At 45.3% G+C, this 17,740-nt stretch overlaps 1 protein-coding gene and 1 long non-coding RNA gene across 3 annotated transcripts in view; one reads left to right on the top strand and one right to left on the bottom strand.

Moving 5' to 3' along the window:
• Positions 1-17,740, top strand: part of SPAG17 (sperm associated antigen 17) — a 109,832-nt gene that overhangs the window by 89,294 nt on the left and 2,798 nt on the right. Inside the window, exons 37-46 of the mRNA XM_055807155.1 lie at positions 536-581; positions 2,129-2,231; positions 2,686-2,739; positions 6,135-6,237; positions 6,851-6,947; positions 8,222-8,320; positions 10,233-10,384; positions 10,863-11,032; positions 14,164-14,224; positions 16,607-16,751. Of these exons, the coding sequence (XP_055663130.1) occupies positions 536-581; positions 2,129-2,231; positions 2,686-2,739; positions 6,135-6,237; positions 6,851-6,947; positions 8,222-8,320; positions 10,233-10,384; positions 10,863-11,032; positions 14,164-14,224; positions 16,607-16,751 (1,030 nt within the window). The remainder of the gene's footprint in view (positions 1-535; positions 582-2,128; positions 2,232-2,685; positions 2,740-6,134; positions 6,238-6,850; positions 6,948-8,221; positions 8,321-10,232; positions 10,385-10,862; positions 11,033-14,163; positions 14,225-16,606; positions 16,752-17,740) is intronic.
• On the bottom strand, positions 11,049-16,702 carry LOC114010596 (uncharacterized). Of its 2 annotated transcripts, none has more exons than XR_008747658.1 (3): positions 16,580-16,702; positions 12,756-13,500; positions 11,049-11,614 (listed from the first exon to the last, which is right to left on the bottom strand). It is a non-coding gene; the product is annotated as an uncharacterized LOC114010596 (long non-coding RNA). The 2 variants fall into 2 exon arrangements; XR_008747659.1 differs by having other exon boundaries at positions 11,049-12,898; positions 13,111-13,500.

Raw genomic sequence — 17,740 nt, 5'->3', positions numbered from 1 at the left:
CTGTGACCCAGGAACCGCATCCCGCCCCTCCTAAGCCCCCGCTGTTCCCTCTGTTACAACCCAGACTGCCTGATCACGGGAACTCTTGTTTCCACTTAACTGCCTCAGGGGCAGCAGGAGAGCAAAGGAACAGCGTAGTTCAGGGTTTCCCACCCCTCCAGTGCTTTACGGTAAACCAGCCAGCCACAAAAGAGCTGCTCAGTAACAAAGCCTACTAATTCCTGAACCATTTCCCATTCGGCTTGTTGTGCCCCTGACTTCTAGATCTGGTTCAAACCCTTTGAAAACCTAAATCAACTACATAAAATACAAAGCCACCTGTGAAGTAGACCATCAAGAAGGAAACAAAAGACCCGTGTGGACCAGGGAAATTGTACTTTGCTTTTTTCCCCAGCTCATCAACACTGAAATCCCTCCGTTCCCGTGGGTGCGTTCTCGGTAGCAAGGCAGCACTTGTTAGGGTGGAAATCCCTCGAACAAGCTGCTGCTGGTGTCGGGTCTGTTTCTCACGTAGTCACTGTTCTTTCATTTTCAGGCCTTCCCCAACTGGGAGAAGTCAACCGAGAATCTCAGTGATACAGGTAATAAAAATTGAATACCTGTCTTTCAGAATTGTGAAATATCATAGTAGGTTTTGAAGTACTGTAGTATTATTTTAAAAGAAGGAAGGTAAAGGTTCATCTGTCCGCTATGTAGGTGCTTCTGCGTGATTTTTACAGGTGATTAGAACTTGTTAGCATCAATGATTCAGTACCTCTAAAAACCAGTTCCTGTGTTTAGGTGTGTGTATTTGGCATTTTGACTCACATTTCCTCATGTATTGAGTTTTCTTAGGTATAAGAACCAAGACAGTACTTAGTTACTTTTACACAAGTACCAACTTCTCAGACAAGTTTTCCAAAGCAACTAGATAAATCCTGGTTATTTATTACACTTGAAAATCTGATCTCAATCCATTATGTGTTTTGATTACATCAACCTTGCTTAAGGGAAAAGATGGAACAAGGTAATAGCTTTCCCTCATTAATTTCTTTAGAAGTTTTCCTAAGATACATGTTAACTTTAATAAAAGTTTTCAGTATGTACAAGAACATTAAGATGTTTGTTTTAAAAATTCTTCAGCCTTTTCCATACAGAAATCCACATTATTCAATCCCATAGTGATACTACCCTTTTAAAGTGTTGGTTTTCTGCCCTTCCCACCTTGTCAAGGGTACCGCTGCTTGTCAAAAAAAAAGCATTTTGTACAAAGTAAATGGAAACTGCTGCAACAAATGTTTGGTACGCAGTTTCCTGATTTAAATGGAGGTGCAGTTTTAACATAACATTATTAATGAATAAGATAGCAGGGAAGAAAAGCTCTTTAAAAGACATAAAAATAAAAAAAGCAGAAAAAGTATATTTTATGCTGAAAAAGCTGACCAAAACCCCCCATATTTTGAAGTCTGCAATTACATGATTCCCAGAACACTAAGAGATATTGCCATAGTCACATCATCTCTCTCAAATACTCAGATCTCCCAAGGTTTGCCACAGAAAATTGTTTTCAGCTAAGGCTTGGGACTCACAGTTTAGGTTCAAAGCATGAAGTAAATAACACATTTTATAAAAGATGTCAGAGGACAGGGAAACTTTATTAAAGCCCCAGAGGTGGTAACAATCTTAAATATGGAAAAATTGGCTTTTCTCCATTATACATATTGAACTAATAGTTCCTTCCGTAAGAATGTTGATTATGGCTACTTCACAGCCACAATTAAGCACAGCTTAAGTAAGCTGAAAGTAATAAAGGTCCCTGAAAGCCCACATTATTTTCTTCAGCTGGAGATAGAGACTTGGAACGTTTCTCCCCAGTCAGAAAGTAGCTGAATGTCAGCAACTTTTCCTATTCACAGGTATTTGGTAGGAACTTAACCTGCTTCTGGTGCTTTCTACATTGAAGGGAATTAATTTCCTATCTGTTAATGTTCTGAAATAGATTTTGGAATGAAGTTCTTTCTGCCTCTTCCTTCACAGTAATAAAGAATCTGTTAGGTTTTCATCAAGTGACAGAAGGATGGTTTTTATTCAGAACACTTAGCAGTGCTTAGCAGAACGTGCACATTCAATAATCCTCTTTACCCTGCAGCTCACGTAACTGAGCTGTATGAACAGGCAGTGGCTTCTCATCGCCAGTGTCACCCAGAGGAGACAATCACTAAGCAAAGAGAGGACCAGCAGCAGAGGTTCAGGTAGGACAGACCAGTGAGAACTGATGCAAATGTAAATAACTCGAAGGATGGAATGAAGCACGCAGGCAAGGCAGCCAACTTTGCTGACTGTCGTCATGGACTGGGACCCAGATCTCTAGATACACATCATAATGTTTTACTAGCTTTTCTTATGATTATATTGTCCCTCTGTGCCTGTCTTTCCATATCTGAGAAAGATACCTCAGAGTTTGTTGGAGAAGGATTTTCAGGGTTTCTTTGATTGACTAATGTAATAAAAATGCAGATATGAGTGACCAATTTTGTGCAAACCATACAAGCCCGAGTCAGGCATCAGCTGAGATGTTAACATACTCATATATAAGAGCTCTACAGAGCATTTTCCTTCCAGCTTTACCCTGTAAATATTTTTGTTTTTTCAGAACATAATGCTAGTTTTCTCATTTTCACTGCTTTTTCTTTCCTGATCATTCAGCCCAGAAGGAGTACCACCAGTGTCCAAGTGGCAGAGCAGACTGGAAGAACACAGGTAGAAGTTACTTATTTTATGAGCCAACTTAAATCTGCTTTTGGAAAGACTGTTACTGATTTCAGCAGGTCTTGGGTAACAATCCAATGGTTCGCTAGCAACTATTGGGGTGTTCTCTGCAACAGAAATGCTGAATGGGTGGTTTGAGTCTCTCTCATTTATTTCAAAACCTGGCAGTGTACTGTTAACGTATGCTATTCAAAGCAAGGCTGAAGTCCCAAGTCCTGTGTTCTGTTTTCTGGTTCTGCCACCAGCGTGGAAAAGCAGTTATATTAATATTTCAAACACTGATGCTTTAGGTTAAAATTTGGGTATTCTACAAATCCCAGCCGATTTTTCAAATAGAACCGCAGACACATCGATCTCATGGTGGTGTTTGAAAGCTTCTCAAGGCAAACCTGTCACAGGTCTCTCAGCCTCTCCTCACAGGACAGATCCTCCAAGCCCTTAGTCATCTTTGTGGCCCTTTTGCATATCAGGATGCTCAGAAACTACTCCACATGTGGTGGCACCAGTGCTGGGCGGAAGGGAAAGCTTTACCACCTGGGCACACTGTTGATTCATGTTCAATGTGGTGTCCACCAGGACTCCTAGGTCCTTCTCTGCAGAGGTGCTTTCCAGTGGTGGGTGGTGGGGGCTTAAATCCCCCATGAGGAGCAGGTGTTACGAACGTGAGGCTTCTTCCACTTGTCTGAAGAAAGCAAAGCTGATCTACCTTCCTGATCAGCTGGTCTGTAGCAGACACCCACAACAATGTTCTCCACATTGGTCTGCCCACTAATCTTAAGGTGTGAGCCCTCAGTTGGCTCGTCAGCCCCCACCAGGCAGAGCTCCGTGCTTTCCGCCTGCTCTCTTGCATACAGGGCAGCTGCCCTCCTTGGCCTGCCCTTCCGAGCGAGGGAAAGAGAGGGAAAGCTAGGAAGGAAGGAGATCTAGCAAGCCATCAGGGTAGAGGTGCAAGCAATAGTCACCCCCATGGATCCAGCGGTGTCCCGTTGGTCCGCAGTCTTCGTTCACGCCGGGGCAGAGGGGGTGCTCCAGATGCCCGCTGACTGTTGGGTGGCACAGCCTTTTGTAGGGTGTTCAGGGGGGTCGTTTCCCAGACAGTGTCACTCCGTGGGGCACAGGGGATCGGTGCAGAGGTAGGGGTGATGCTCCATGTCTAGGCAAGTTCCTCACAGCGGCATGGCCTGTCCTTGCCCCTGGCCAAAGACAGATGTCGGGCAGCTGTTGGCTCCTTACCTGTTTGCAGCTGTGAAGTCTTGCAGGAGCTCGGCTGGCAAGCTTTGAGGCATCAGTCTGAGATGCAGTCTTCCACAGGTGTCCCTCCTGTTCACATCACCCCTTCCTCTGCTCCGTCACTTGATTGTCGGGGCATCGCTGCAGAGCACGCTGTGAACTGCAGGATACACGCTCTTGGTTTAGACCTTGGAAATGCAGCTGCATTTGCAAGGACATTTTAGGACGTAAAACATGTGGGCAACAGGCAAACTCGTTATCTTTAAGGGCAAACTCATTGTCTTAAGAAGAACCTTAAGGTTAGGGTCATCCAAAAAATCGGCTACTAAAGCAAGGTCCATTTCGCCACATTGGAACATTCTACTTTGAGAATTACCTGTACCTCAATTTGCTATTTGTAAAATATTTCTTATGGTAGTTGTGAGGCAGGTGCTGTAATCCTCAGCTTAGAAGTGCTTTTACAGGAGGAGATGTGTGTGCGTCTGTGTGTAAAAGCATAAAGATGTTTGTAACACCGAAAGCTGTAGTTAAGGCTGACCCTAAATTTTAGTTCTAATCCCCTTGATTTCACTTGCTTTCAAGTTTGTAAAAAAATGTTCTTTATCTCCCAGTCATGAATGATGAAGCTGTTCGATAAGTTCACGAAAACAAATCTATATGGATGCTTCAAAACAGCATATATTGCTAAAAATGTATGTTTTACAATCCAATATATGAATTTTCCTGAGAATTTCTGCTGAGGTGTAAATTGAGTCACTGGATTTCAGTCTGCAGATACGGTAATTTACAAAAACGTGGAAAAAAAATAGGAATAATCTCAAAGCCACTATTATTTGAGAGAAAAATATGATTTTTCAAAAGTAAATTTACAGATTCTTAGTCTGTGGAGACAGATAATTATATCGCTCCATTATATAATTCTTTGGTATCATATAAAAACCTTCTTATTTAGCATTGTGCATTAAAACCATTATCACTTTCACTTCTACAGGAGAGGGCTTTGTGAATCTGAGAGAATGTCAAATTCCTCAGTGTAATCCAAGCAGGACTGTTTAAAGAATTAAAAATACGTATTTAATTTATGTTGAAATAGAAAACTTGACAAATGAACTAGGATTAACATAGAGTTATCAGTAACATACTTTCATCCACAATAGAATTAAAGTAATTATATTGACAGCTGTTTAGGTCATTTGTTGTGTCTTAAATTAAACAATTACTTGAAATGGTGATGAACTAATATTATTATCAGAAACTTGGTTTTTCTTCCTTATTTTTGTGAAAAGTTAAATAGCAATTCAAAACTAAGTTCTGTTCCATACTACTTCTTAATTACTTGGACCTGCATGAGATAAAAACTTTTATAATTTCAGGTTTATATTTTAATACTGTTTTAATGCATTTTACACTGTTTTTCGTACTACTTGGAGAATCACTTAAAAAATATATATCTGAGTAGCCAGCACCCTAGGACATCATAGGCAATTCTGGCTCTAAAGCCAGTGTCAGAACTGCCAGTATGATGAAGAGTGATAATTTAATGACTGTTACTAGACACTGCAAGTCACTGCAGCTGTGGCTGTGTAACACTGGACAAAATCGAGCTGAAAGCATAACTGGTCTCTGGCGAATTTTGCCTTCAGAACTTTGAACAGCTTTTTCTGTAGCCACAGAGCCCTCAAGTTTTTCCGTGATAAAATCAGGAAATGAAGTTGCTTGTGTTATAAATCTTAGCAATGCATCCGAAATACCAGTTCTCATGTTTAAGTGTTTGTTGGAACGTTGGAAAGACACTACTGGTGGTCTCAGACACGTTCTACAAGATTTAGAGAACTGGAGCCCGTTTTGGGGAGGGGCCCCTCACAGCAGCCACCCCACTGTCCGTCTGCATTTTGGTCAGCGCCTCCATAAACCGTACCCGCCGTGTCTGAGGACATCATCTGTGCACGGCAGACCAGCCCCTTCTTGCTCTATCCCAGAAGAAATTGCCCATTATGAGTATTACTCAATGTGATTAACCAGAAAGAAAGAAAAAAAAGCCACTTGCCTTTATCAATTCCATTCCTCAATGTTTTAAACATAATACTGAAAAACAGGGTGGGCTCAGTTATAATGCTTTTTTCTTTCTTTTCTTTACCAACAATGTTAAAATCTAGGAGAGAACTCGATGAAGAAAAGAAGTCCTTAATGGCAATAAAAAACAAAATAATTCCTCCCTATTTTGAATCAGAATTTGGCCAGCAGTTTTTCCTGAGAAAGGTAATGCAGCTGACAGCGGGATGAGTTTGTGTTGGCCGGGTGGTTTCTGCCGTACTCCTGCAAGGACAGCTGTGGGGTTACCCCTCAGCCTCCACTTATCTCAGGAAACCGTTACAGAGGACAGGCGTGGTGGAATTAACGCTGGGAATCCTGTGCCCTTGTCAAAGGAAGCGTGTCTTGGAGGTGGTATATGTTTATTGAGTAGAAACTCTGGAGAGAGTCTCATCCAGAGCAGAAGCTGAAGCCCAGGACTGTGCCCCTACCCCTCAAAACCCTCCCTGCTAACTGGAGGGGGGGGTGGCAAGACTGGGCCCTGGGTCAGGGTTGGCCTTGGGAACTTTGCTGTTGTCATCTCACCCAATAAATGCTGTAAGTTTATAAAGCATGCTCAAAATGTACTTCTGAATCTGAGGCATACTTAGGGATATCTTTTTTTGTAGTTACCACTTCGGTTATGCTTATTTGTTTCCTTTGCACCACTTCTCGGGGCTGTTTGGTTGGTTTTTTCCTTTTTTAGGGGGGAGGTACGGGGGCAGGGGATGGTCTCTGCTGTTTTTTTTTCCCTAAGTGTTTAGTGGGCAGACCTAAGCTTTCTTTCTTACTTTTTCTCTAGTTTCCTGATGTGGAAGCACTGTCTATGGAACTTCCTCCAGTTCAAAAGAAGGGAAGTGGGAATTTCCCTCTAGAGACAATCAAAAATCCCAGTAGAGGTAATCTACATTTTAGTATAGTCTTCATTGTTTTACCCCGTTGTCTCATTTCATGTTGCAGTTAAATGTAAGTTTCTATGATCTGACCCCGTGTATTCCCGGTCAGTTTGACACATGACCTACTTGGACCGCAATGGCTGTATCTATTCTGATACATGAAACATTCCCAGGAGCATCCCCGACCCAGATCCACCAGCACAGGTGTCTAATCCAAACTCGGTCTCCCAAAACAGGGTGGCCTTTTTCCTGGCCAAAACTTGGGTACCCACGGGTGGGTCTGGGGAGACTGCTGAGCTGCACGGTCAGTATCATACCAGAGTTCCAACAAGTTAACAGTATAGCTTAGCGTGTTCCAGTCTGCGGGAATGTTCCTGCTCAATCCACTACTATAAATGTGGTCTGTGAGACTTCTGGATTTAGCATGTGAAAGGAGCCTTTGCAGACACGTTGAGTGTGGAAGCACCTCAGGCTTCGGATGCAAAACTGAAAATTGTGCTATGAGTGAGGGGTGGATGGATGCAAAATGCTGGAGAAAAACTTAAATGGCATAAACATTAATTGGGGTGGATGAGCAAGAACCGAGGAGGCCAAGTTTCAAAAAAGGTTGTAAGACTTCAGTATGACTGTAGGGAAAAAAAATAAAGGGTGATGGAATTCTGAAACTCAGTGGTAAGAGGGGCAGCTTGAGGACTGGGACAAAAGCACTACGGATTAGGAAACGTGCAGGCCAAGGACAGTTTGGAGAATGTAGGAGGAAAGCAGTGACTGGATGATGAGGAGCAGTGAAAGAACCATCATCTTAGGTCTGAGCTCTACAGCATTGAGAGGGATGCTTCAGTTCTGTTTGAAAAGCAGCCCTGTCAAGTTACTGAGGTCATAGAGAGATTAAAAGTCACACACAGCAAAGGATCGCATCAGGAAGCAGTCCTCCATAGGGCTTTATCAGCCCCTCCCTCATTTCTGTATTTCCTCATTTTGCAGTCACCAGAAGGTGTGTGTGGGATTGCCCGTTAGCCCTTCATGGCTTACTGCTCAGTTAGCCAGAGAACAAGAAATGATACAATGAACTAATCGCAAGGTATGCGGTTTGGGGCCCTGGTGCCCAGTGGAGCACATGCAGAATTCACCCAGCCTCTCACAGTTCTGAGGCAGCTCTCAAGGGCTGTCTAAGTTAAAGTGTCAAAGACTTTGTGATTTATTTTTTTCATGTGCTTATGAAAATGATGATGATCATGACAAACCCTTATCACAGTATTCCATTATTTTCCCTTTAGCATCTGAATGTCGTGGTACCCTGAGTGATTCCTCACCTTCACCTGGCCTTCCACTGCAGGCTCATTCCAAACAAAATGAAGATCCCAGCAGCATGACAGGTAAAGCTGCCTTCCAGAATGTAGTTAGGAGGAGGTTAATACCTATCTTCTTATAACTTTTGACAAAATATTTACAACAGAGATTTAAATCCCCCCCTTTCTGTTCAGCATTCTGAATACCTCTGACTGCAAGACTGGCAGAAGGGAGGAGAGGTATAAAACCAGTCGGAGAGATTCTCCCCTTCAGCCTAGGAGACTGCTGTAATGACACAGGGATGATGGGGATGGTGGAACTGCAAAGCCAAGAAGTAATTTCTCAAACTAAATTATTTGCACAATCCGATTTTTCCTGCTCGTTAAGGCCTGTAACAAAAGACTATAGAACAGTTTGCTGTGGTTAAATGGTCTTTGCTGTTTAAACATCCCCACTGAGTTTTCCTGTCCTTCCCATGTCTACTGTCGTTCACTCTGTTTATGCATCTGCTGGTGGTGACAGCCTGGGATGAGCACCACTGGAGAGCCACCAGGCTCTGTTAATTAGCCCCAACCTCTGGCTCTCACAAGGCCACACCAGCTGAGCTTTGGCAGTGCTTACTTGCAGAATCTACCCTTGCATCCCATAGTTGCAGCTTCCCTTCTCCCCTTCCTTTCCCCTGCAGACATACTGGTACCCCTTCCTAATTATGAGGCTCTGCAAAAGCTGTTGCCTTCAAACGTCCTCAGTTTCCTCTGTTATTTCTGCGTAGAGCCTGGGGAGGTGCACTGATCTGTCCTTCCAGAGCACAGGGGAGGTGATGAAAGGAACAGCAGTGGGGGGTGGGAGGGGGAGGTGCCAAAACCACACTAATTTCTAATGTGAAAGCATAAATGTTGCTTACCTTTAGGCAAAGCAGGATGCTAGGGGTTTTTCCCTAATGTCCATGCTTAGCTTTTTGGGTTTTATAAGCTCTGGGCCATTGGCCGTGCAGATGGGGAGCGCCTCCCTACCCCCTGCAGTTCTGTCCTCTGGAAATAGGAGGGGACTCCAGAGGAGGTGCTATTCCCCAAAAATATTTATGCCTCCCCACAATGACTGACTGTCCAGACTTAGCATTCCTGCTGGACAATGCCTAACAATGGCAGAAAAAATGGCAAGAAAAATAAAAGAAAAAACAATTCTCTTCCATACAAAATGTTGATCTAGATGCTGACCTGGGGTGAGAAGACAGCCACCATAATTGTCTCGTATCTTCCCTTCAGCAGTTACGACTTTACGATAAACTACTCAAGTCTTAGGCTGTCAAGCAAAAGAAGTTATATTTAAATCTAAGTTGCTGTGGCCATCCCTGTGCTCAGTCGATCTCCGTGATGCAGTAGAGCAGAATTAAAGATTAAAAGACAGCTGAGATCACGCCCCTGAGTTAGCAGCAGACAGGCCATCCCTATGAACAAGCTGTTGCTTGCAAGGCAGTAAATCCTGCTGAGACACAAGGCTGCCGGGCTGGCAGCGCCGCTGCGGGGCTGGGCTGCGCGTTGTTGTGACAGGGGGCACAGGTTGGGCCTGGCCAGCCCAGGGTTCTGCACGGTCCCCCAGCTGATCGGGTGCGGCGCAGGGATGCTCTGGGATAGCAGCTGCCTCCATTTTCACTTTAGTGCTTGGAGTTTTGGACCTCCTCTACTGCTTTTAATCACTTTTGGTTTTATCTTCATTGCAAGTTTCCACTGAGATGCTTCCAACTAATTATTCTAATAATTCTAATAAATAAGTTCTCATAATCAGTACAACTTTACTTATTAGATTTTAATTACTTGCTCGTATCAGGGGGTTCCTTAATGCCTTTCTTGACCTCTTAAATAAAAGTGAGACTGATTCTTCTGTCATTGCTAATCAAATGCTTTCATAGAAAACAAAATCTTACCTAAAGAAGAACTTGAGGATTAGGCTGACTATGATGTTTAGTTTTTCATGCTTTTGGAAATCTTTCCTTTCCAGACCTACACAAGGCGGCAAGATCACAAGAGACACCCTTTCAACGTAAAGTTCAGAGTCTGCTGGTGAATGCTGCAGGACAGCCAAGAAAAGAGAAAGTGAAATTACCGTCATCCCTTCAGGGGGGAAAACCAAACTCCATACCAAATAAAAAGGTAAAGTAACATCTTTTTTGTTAACATTAATATCATTTCTCTTGCATAAAATCCTCACTCTGGAGCAATACTGGAAGGTATTTTGGATCTGTTTACTGAAACAGCACTTGCAATTTGTGTATAAGTTTACTGGCAATTCTATAAGTACCTTCCCTCTCAACTGCTCGGCCAGACTTGTGTGCCAAAAGCAGGGTTGTGCACCAGCACCCATGGGGAAGCTCTGATTTCCACAGGAGCAGAGGTTCCCCCATTCCACCTGAGACATCTCAGTGGCTTAACATGGCCGAAAACTCAAACCAGTATAAATTTGCCAACAATATTTGAAGTGCCTCTTTGGTTTTTACTCAAATTAGGATGTCTTTTTTGTCATTCTTCAGGATGAGTGGGCAGAGGTCAAACGTAGGTTAAGTAACTCTGAACCTAATTTGATGGCCACCAACTTTCTTTGCTGTCTAACATTTTAATTCTGTTTGCAAAGATAGAAGATCCTGTCGCAGGAAAGGTCAACACATCTTCTCTTGCAACAAGACAGCATCTCAGTGGCTTCTTCCACCTCATTCCGCCCAGAGCGACGCTTGGCGTGCTAAGGGAAGGCTGCACCTATGCAGCCACTGTGATCCTGAAGAACGTGGGTGTGAACTTCTCAAGGTTAGTTTGAATTTCTAGTACCTTGGGTTTTAACTGTCCAAAGATGCATTGTTTGTTAATTGTCAACCTTTTGATCTGATTAGCATGAGATTAAAAATGGTATTTTTATGTTTGGAATAATTTGATAATGACCGACTAGATAGAGGAGATAGTATTAGAAATACTTTAGCGTTGTTTGCATATTAGTGCATGTTTGCAGGAAGGACCAGCAGGTGCTGTTTGCATAGTCCTGGCCCGTCACAGATGATTTACTGGTTCTTATTGAAGTTCACATGTTCAGGGACCAAAGTCTTTCATGGTAACGAGTGTTACACTTGGCATGGGAGGTGGTGCTGGACACTGCAAGTCAGGCTAAACAGGCAGAGCTGTATTCAGGCAGCTGCATCGAGAAACAGCTCCAGGGATGCCACTGGGAACAAGCAGGGGATGAGGATGAAATAAAGCATTTGTGTGTGCACACGTTTCCCTTCATTAGCGTCACCACTGTCAGTGCGGGGGCAGAATAGCACTGCACTGCGTTCCAAAGGGCGAGGAGAAGTAAGTCCATCTGTAGCTCTGCAGTCCAGCAGATCATCTCATGCCCTGCATGACAAATCACAGGAAAGTACCATGCCCAGCTGTGGTTTAAGGAATATATAAATACAGCAAGAAAATGCTTGTGATTGTACTAGAATTCCTCTTCTGAGTGACTGCACATGTGGTCAGTCAGTCAGTCTGGCACCAGCACCATTGCAGCAGTTTTACATTAGCTGTATCAGGCAGGTGTGCTTAGGACATCTGTCCCCCAGGTGCCATACGTGTGACAGAAAGGAGGGCAGGGCATACTGCTCCCACTCCGTTTGCTCAGCCGCGCTTGCTATATATGATGTACCTTGCTGTATATGATGTACCTTGCTTTTTAGCTCAAAGGAGAGCCAGCAACAACAGTCTGTAAGCCCTTTGAGCTTCTGGGCTTCCACGTAAGGTCTGTCACTTCAAACCAGCTGAATTTAAATGGTTATAATCCCACCAGATGTTTTCTGGAACTGCAGTACTTGGTGGGAACGTGTCATTTCAGATGGCTCAAAAGCCCCAAAGCCAGACCCAAGCTGTGTTCCAAAACAGCTATTCCCACCGAAGTTTTCCAAAGTCAGCCTCTTGTGCCCACCTATCCTCAGTTACCTCCGGCAGCTGGAGAGGTTCTTGGCTTATTTAGCAGTTAATGGGAAGCTGCTATTTAGACCAGTGTCATCCATTTGTCTTTTTTCTGCTGGATGCACAGGTCCCAGGAGAGGGAGGCTAACTGATTGCATGGAAATAAACACCCTACTGGCATCTTGGTCTAGATTGTTCAAAAGCTGGTTCCTCTTAGCACTGGTGATCAGTAGTCTTTATTTTTTCCTGCAGCATTAGCACTAGTTAAGGAAAACAGCAAGGAGGGCATTAAACATTCTTGGACCTGATGTGCTGCACCTTCTGGGTGCTGTTTCTTTGGTGTTCTCCTCACATGAGCAAGCACCTGCCCACCTTCCCTTTTCTGGCTGCAGGGGACCTGCAGTTTGCTGTCCCCTTTAGAAAAAGGCTCAGGAGACGTGTCACAGAGACACTACCTATCTCAGCAGTCACAGCACCCCTTTACTGTGGTGCCACAGTGGTGCAATGAAATAAACATTTACGTCTGACATTTGTTGTTCCTCCTCTTCAGGTGGCTAATTATCACCAAAAGAGGAGCTCACAGACTTACCTTACTGGGATCATCATGATCTCTTCCGCGTACTCCACTCTAGGGAGTACCTCCGAAATCCGTTCAAGACCAGCTGAGAGACTGCTGTACAGCTGCTTCCATCAGGAGGGATGGCAGAGATGCTTCTGTTTTTTTAGATCAGCCTAGTTAGATATGGCAACAAAGAGACATTTTTTCTTTTAATGCACATTTAAGCATGATGGTACATGCCTTGATAAATCCGCAGATCATATGCCAACACCCTAGAGCTCAAGATGTGCACATTACTTTTTTTTTTGTGTGTGTGTTTGTGCCCAGGCCCTAGATGTAGACAGTCAAGGAAAATGCCGTCATGATTCTGATAAATTCAGCTCACCTTTTAAGCCTTCCGCTTCATGCGTTGAGAGGAGAGCTAAGTGACCAGCTGCGGAGTGAAGCAGAACGTGCTCGGGCAGGGGCATGGCCAGTGGTGGGCAATTCTGAGCCACATCTGCCTCATGCTGAAGCCAAAACTTTTCCATGACAGTGTCAGTAGTTAACTGTGTGCCTTCCAAATTATCCATACCATAGCCTGAACCTGTTGGGACATCCTGACAAAAATCAAGTCCTGTTTCTCATAGCAGCCAGCGCTCCAGAGAAGGTGCCGGAATTCTGACAGCCAGTTTATAAGTCTCCCAGGGCTTCCCATACGATGGAGCCGTATAATAGGGATGCCTCTTGTAATGCCTTTCCCTTAACAGCTTCCGGTGCAGGTGCATGCTGGTAACTGTTGTTCAGGTGTAAATGAAAGAAAAAAAAAAAAAAAAAGCAGGACAAAGTCCAGAGCCATGCAAAAGCAGAGGTCGTATCTGCTCTAATTTCTTTAGAGATTTAAACAGTGGAAGTTGCTTGCACAAAGGGATGCAGAGATGTGAAGCAATCAGTGAGAAATAAGTGAAACTACTGCCTTAGTGGTTACTATGAAATTAAAGATTTTTTACACATTTTTATCAGTATCATGCTTTCTGCAATAGAATGTATCAAAGGAGATAAAGATCATTAAGGACTTCTGGGTGTGCAACACCCCTGTGTTTGCCAAGAAGATGTAATTTGTACTTCAGCTTCCTTTGGGTATGCAGGCTTAGAACGCTGATGTTTCACACCCTGCCCCAAGGACCCATTCTGTTCTGTGTCACATTCTGCCAAGCTCTTTGGAAACTGACTTTGGCCCATTAACCTGCTCCTTTGGGTGTTTTTGTTGGAAACCTGAGCCTTGGCAAGAGGCTCAGGAGTACGGCTGTAGCCCAAGTTGCCCACTGCACAGGAGACACAAGCTGACACCTGCTGCCGCGTGCACAAGCGGAGGAAGAGCAGCCAGCCTGCTTCCAGCAGTGCCTTCTCCCTGCCTGGAGCAGTTTCTGCCAAACTGATTCTCTTTTCTTTCTGACAGGTTCCGGGTGAAGCAACCGCCTCCGCACACAGGACTGAGAGTGCTGTACACACCGGGACCTGTAAGTTACACACATGACCTCTGGGGGTTTTCCTGGCCTTAGCTGGCCCTCTGGCCACCTAGGGGTCCTCTCGCACCAGCTGCCTGGCAATAGCGCTGGCAGGGTCCATAATTAGTTTAAAGTTATTTGAAGTGATGCTGCCTTCCACTGTCCCTCTGCTGCCCTCAGCCGAGCACACTGTGCTCCCAGTCTCAGAGCCTGCACCAGCACGCAGGAGGATAAACATGGTCAGTCCAGTGGAAAGCAGCAGGTTGAGCACTAAGGATAGAGAGCTTTCTTAAAGCAAACACTGCCTCTGAGGTTTCCCATCATTTAGGGGATATCTGCTCTGTCTTACACCTGTATCTCTTGTCCTGCTACCTTCAAGAGTTGAACCTAGTAAACCCTTGTCACAACCATTTCTTCTCCTGCTGTTCTCCACCTCAAGTCTTTTATCTAGCAGAGCACCATAGCATGTGATAATTGTCCCATTAAGTAGGAAGCTTTCATGCTTCCTGCTTTTGTTCAGTCTCTCTCTTGACCTGTGTTTTGTATCTCAGTAAATATTGTGCTGACCAGTATCCCTGCGGCATCTGGGTAACGCCAGGCACTATCCTTGCCAGTGCTTTTACAGGTACGGGATCAAGAAGCAATGGCTTGTGCCAGGAGGCAGTGCCAGAGTGCGAGGCACACCTAGTTCAGAGCCCTAGCCACAACTCTGTATTTAAAATCATAGAATCATAGAGCAGTTTGGGAGAGATGACCCAAAGATCATCTAGTGCAACCCCCCAGCAATGAGCGGGGACATCGACCAGGTTGCAGTGCTCAGAGCCCCGTCCAGCCTGACCCTGGATGTTCCCAGGGATGGGGCAGCTACCACCTCTCTGGGCAGCCTGTGGCACCGTTTCACCTCCCTCACTGTAAAACCATCTTCCTTATATCTAGTCTGAATCTACCCTCGTTTAGTTTAAAACCATTTCCCCTTGTCCTAATGCAACAGGCCCTATTAAAAAGTTCATCCCCATCTTTCTCATAAGCCCCTTTACGTATTGAAAGGCCACAATAAGGTCTCCCCGGAGCCTTCCCTTCCCCAGGCTGAACAACCCCAGCTCTCCCAGCCTGTCCCCATAGGAGAGGGGCTCCAGCCCTCTGAGAATGTTCATGGCCTCCTCTGGACCCGCTCCAACAGGTCTGTGCCCTTCTTATGTTGGGGGCCCCGAGCTGAACGCAGCGCTGCAGGGGGGTCTCACCAGAGCAGGTCAGAGGGGCAGAGCCCCCTCCCTTGCCTCGCTGGCCGCGCTGCTGGGGATGCAGCCCGGGATACAGTTGTCCTTCTGGGCTGTGAGTGCACATGGGCAGCTCGTGTCCATTCTTTCATCCACCAGTACCTCCAAGTCCTCCTCTGCAGGGCTGCTCTCTATCCCGTCATCCCCCAGCCCGTATTGATGCTGGGGTTGCCCCAACCCAGGTGCAGGACATTGCGCTTGGCCCTGTTGAAGCTCACCCAGGCCCACTTCTTGATCTTGTCCAGGTCCCCCTGGATGGCATCCTGTCCCTCAGGTGTGTCAAAAGCACCACTCAGCTTGGCATCATCTGTAAACTTGCTGAGGGTGCACCCGATCCCACTGTCTGTGTCACTGATGAAGATATTAAACAGTAACTGGTCCCAGTACGGACCCCTGAGGGACACCACTTATTGCCAATCTCCATCTGGACATTGAGCCATTGACCACTACCCTGCAACCAATTCCTCATCCACCAAACAGTCCACCCATTAAAGCTGTATCTCTCTGATTTAGAGAGAAGGATGCTGTGGGGGACCGTGTCAAAGGCCTTACACCGATAGATAGCTGGAATAATTTCTCTTTTCCTCTCTACTCATCCATCCCTTTTGTATCTCCCTTTTCTCCCTGCCTCTGTGTTCTTTTTAGAGTAGAATGCAACAGCCTGTTCCAGCTGGGAGGGACCTCAGCGGCCACCCAGCCCCACGGCCTGGCCACTGCAGGGCTGACCACACGCTGCAGGTGGTGGTAAGGGCTCTGACCAAAGGCCTCTTAAAACACTTGACGGGCACAGGGCATCGATCACCTCTCTTTTTGACTATTTCCCAGCTGTTCCAATTCCTCTTTTCCCTCTGGAACCTAAAAGGAAACTTAAGGGGAAAAAATGCAAACACCTGATAGTTTTCTTTCAAACTGCCATGCGAAGTGACACACTTTTGTACAGACCGTTCTGGTGACAGGCAGGTGGTAACGGGCAAGCACAATCCTGCGTGCTGGTGCTGGGCATTACGTCTTTCATGCCCTCAGGTGATGAAGAACAAGAACCAGCTCCAAAGGCGGCTGGAGGGGACCACATATGAAACACACCCCTTACCTGTCAGTGATCCTCTGTCTCTCCCAGGTGGCGCCAGGCTTGCAGGTCGAACTGGAGGTGGAGATTTTTGCCACAGTAAGCAGAGGGGAAGATACTGGTGGCCTTGAAGAAGTTTCCCATGATATTGAAATAGTAACAGAAACAGAGACTCTTCTCCTGCCTGTGAGAGCAAATATCCTTTGTTACCTTTCCTCCCCCACACCTCCTAGCATCAGCCCTGGTGACCATCCACCTGTCAGGAGCCTGAAGCATCGCTTCCAGTGCGGGCTGCTGAAATCGCAAGCTTTACAGTCCTTTCCAGAAACACGCAAATGGCTGTTTTCAAAAGCCCAGTAAATGAACAATTTAAGAGTTGATGCCAAAAGCAATTTACATCCGAGCAACAAAGCTCTGAAAAGTGGGGAAGGGAAGAATGGTAAGCCCAGAAAGATACGGCTTTTTTAAGACAGTAGGAACTCCCACCACCCAATAGAAACCCTTTATAACATTTTTGAACCTGTGGTAGCGTCTGCTGGTACGGGCTGATGAGCAACACCCGTGTGTCATCCTGGGTGCTACACAAACGTACAATCCCTGTGTCAGTAGAGACAGCATACAGGTACATGAAGGCTCTCAGAAATCAACCCAGTGGGGGTTCAGCGGGCTTTGCAGTTGTTTCATTAAAGACAGAGGTAGAGCAAAAGAAAGCAGCAAAGTCAAGAACTATTATTTCTCTTTCCCTTATGCCCCAGAAACAATTTTTAAAGATAAAATTAGAGGCTCACTTTTTAAGGGCAAATGCAGAAGAAAGGGTGAAGTTCTGTTTTACTTATAATCAAATTTATACTTAAAAGTCTGGGAGAAGAGGTCTTCTGGAAACTTCTAAGAGAAATAGCAAGGCACGGTGCATCCAAACAGGCCAGAAACACCACTCCTGGCAAGGGCCCCCCTTACCAAACACAGGAGAACTTCAGGGTCCTTGAGGCCAGCCAGAGCACTAGCTAAGAGCAGCTCCACTGAGGCTTGATGTGCTTTGGAAGCGACATTAAAACTCACCGAACTACTCTGGAGTGACCCAAAGAAGTCTTTTGTGCCCGTTATTGTGGAGCTGAGCTAGGCAGGGCTGATGGCACAGCAGCAAAGCCGGCTCGTGCTCTGCTCCCAGCCACAGAGCAGCCTCCA

Source organism: Falco peregrinus, chromosome 6 (assembly GCF_023634155.1).
Source record: "Falco peregrinus isolate bFalPer1 chromosome 6, bFalPer1.pri, whole genome shotgun sequence".
Classification (NCBI taxonomy): Eukaryota; Metazoa; Chordata; class Aves; order Falconiformes; family Falconidae; genus Falco; species Falco peregrinus.
The sequence above is the reverse complement of the archived record's forward strand: the minus strand, read 5'-3'. Positions and strand labels throughout refer to the sequence as shown.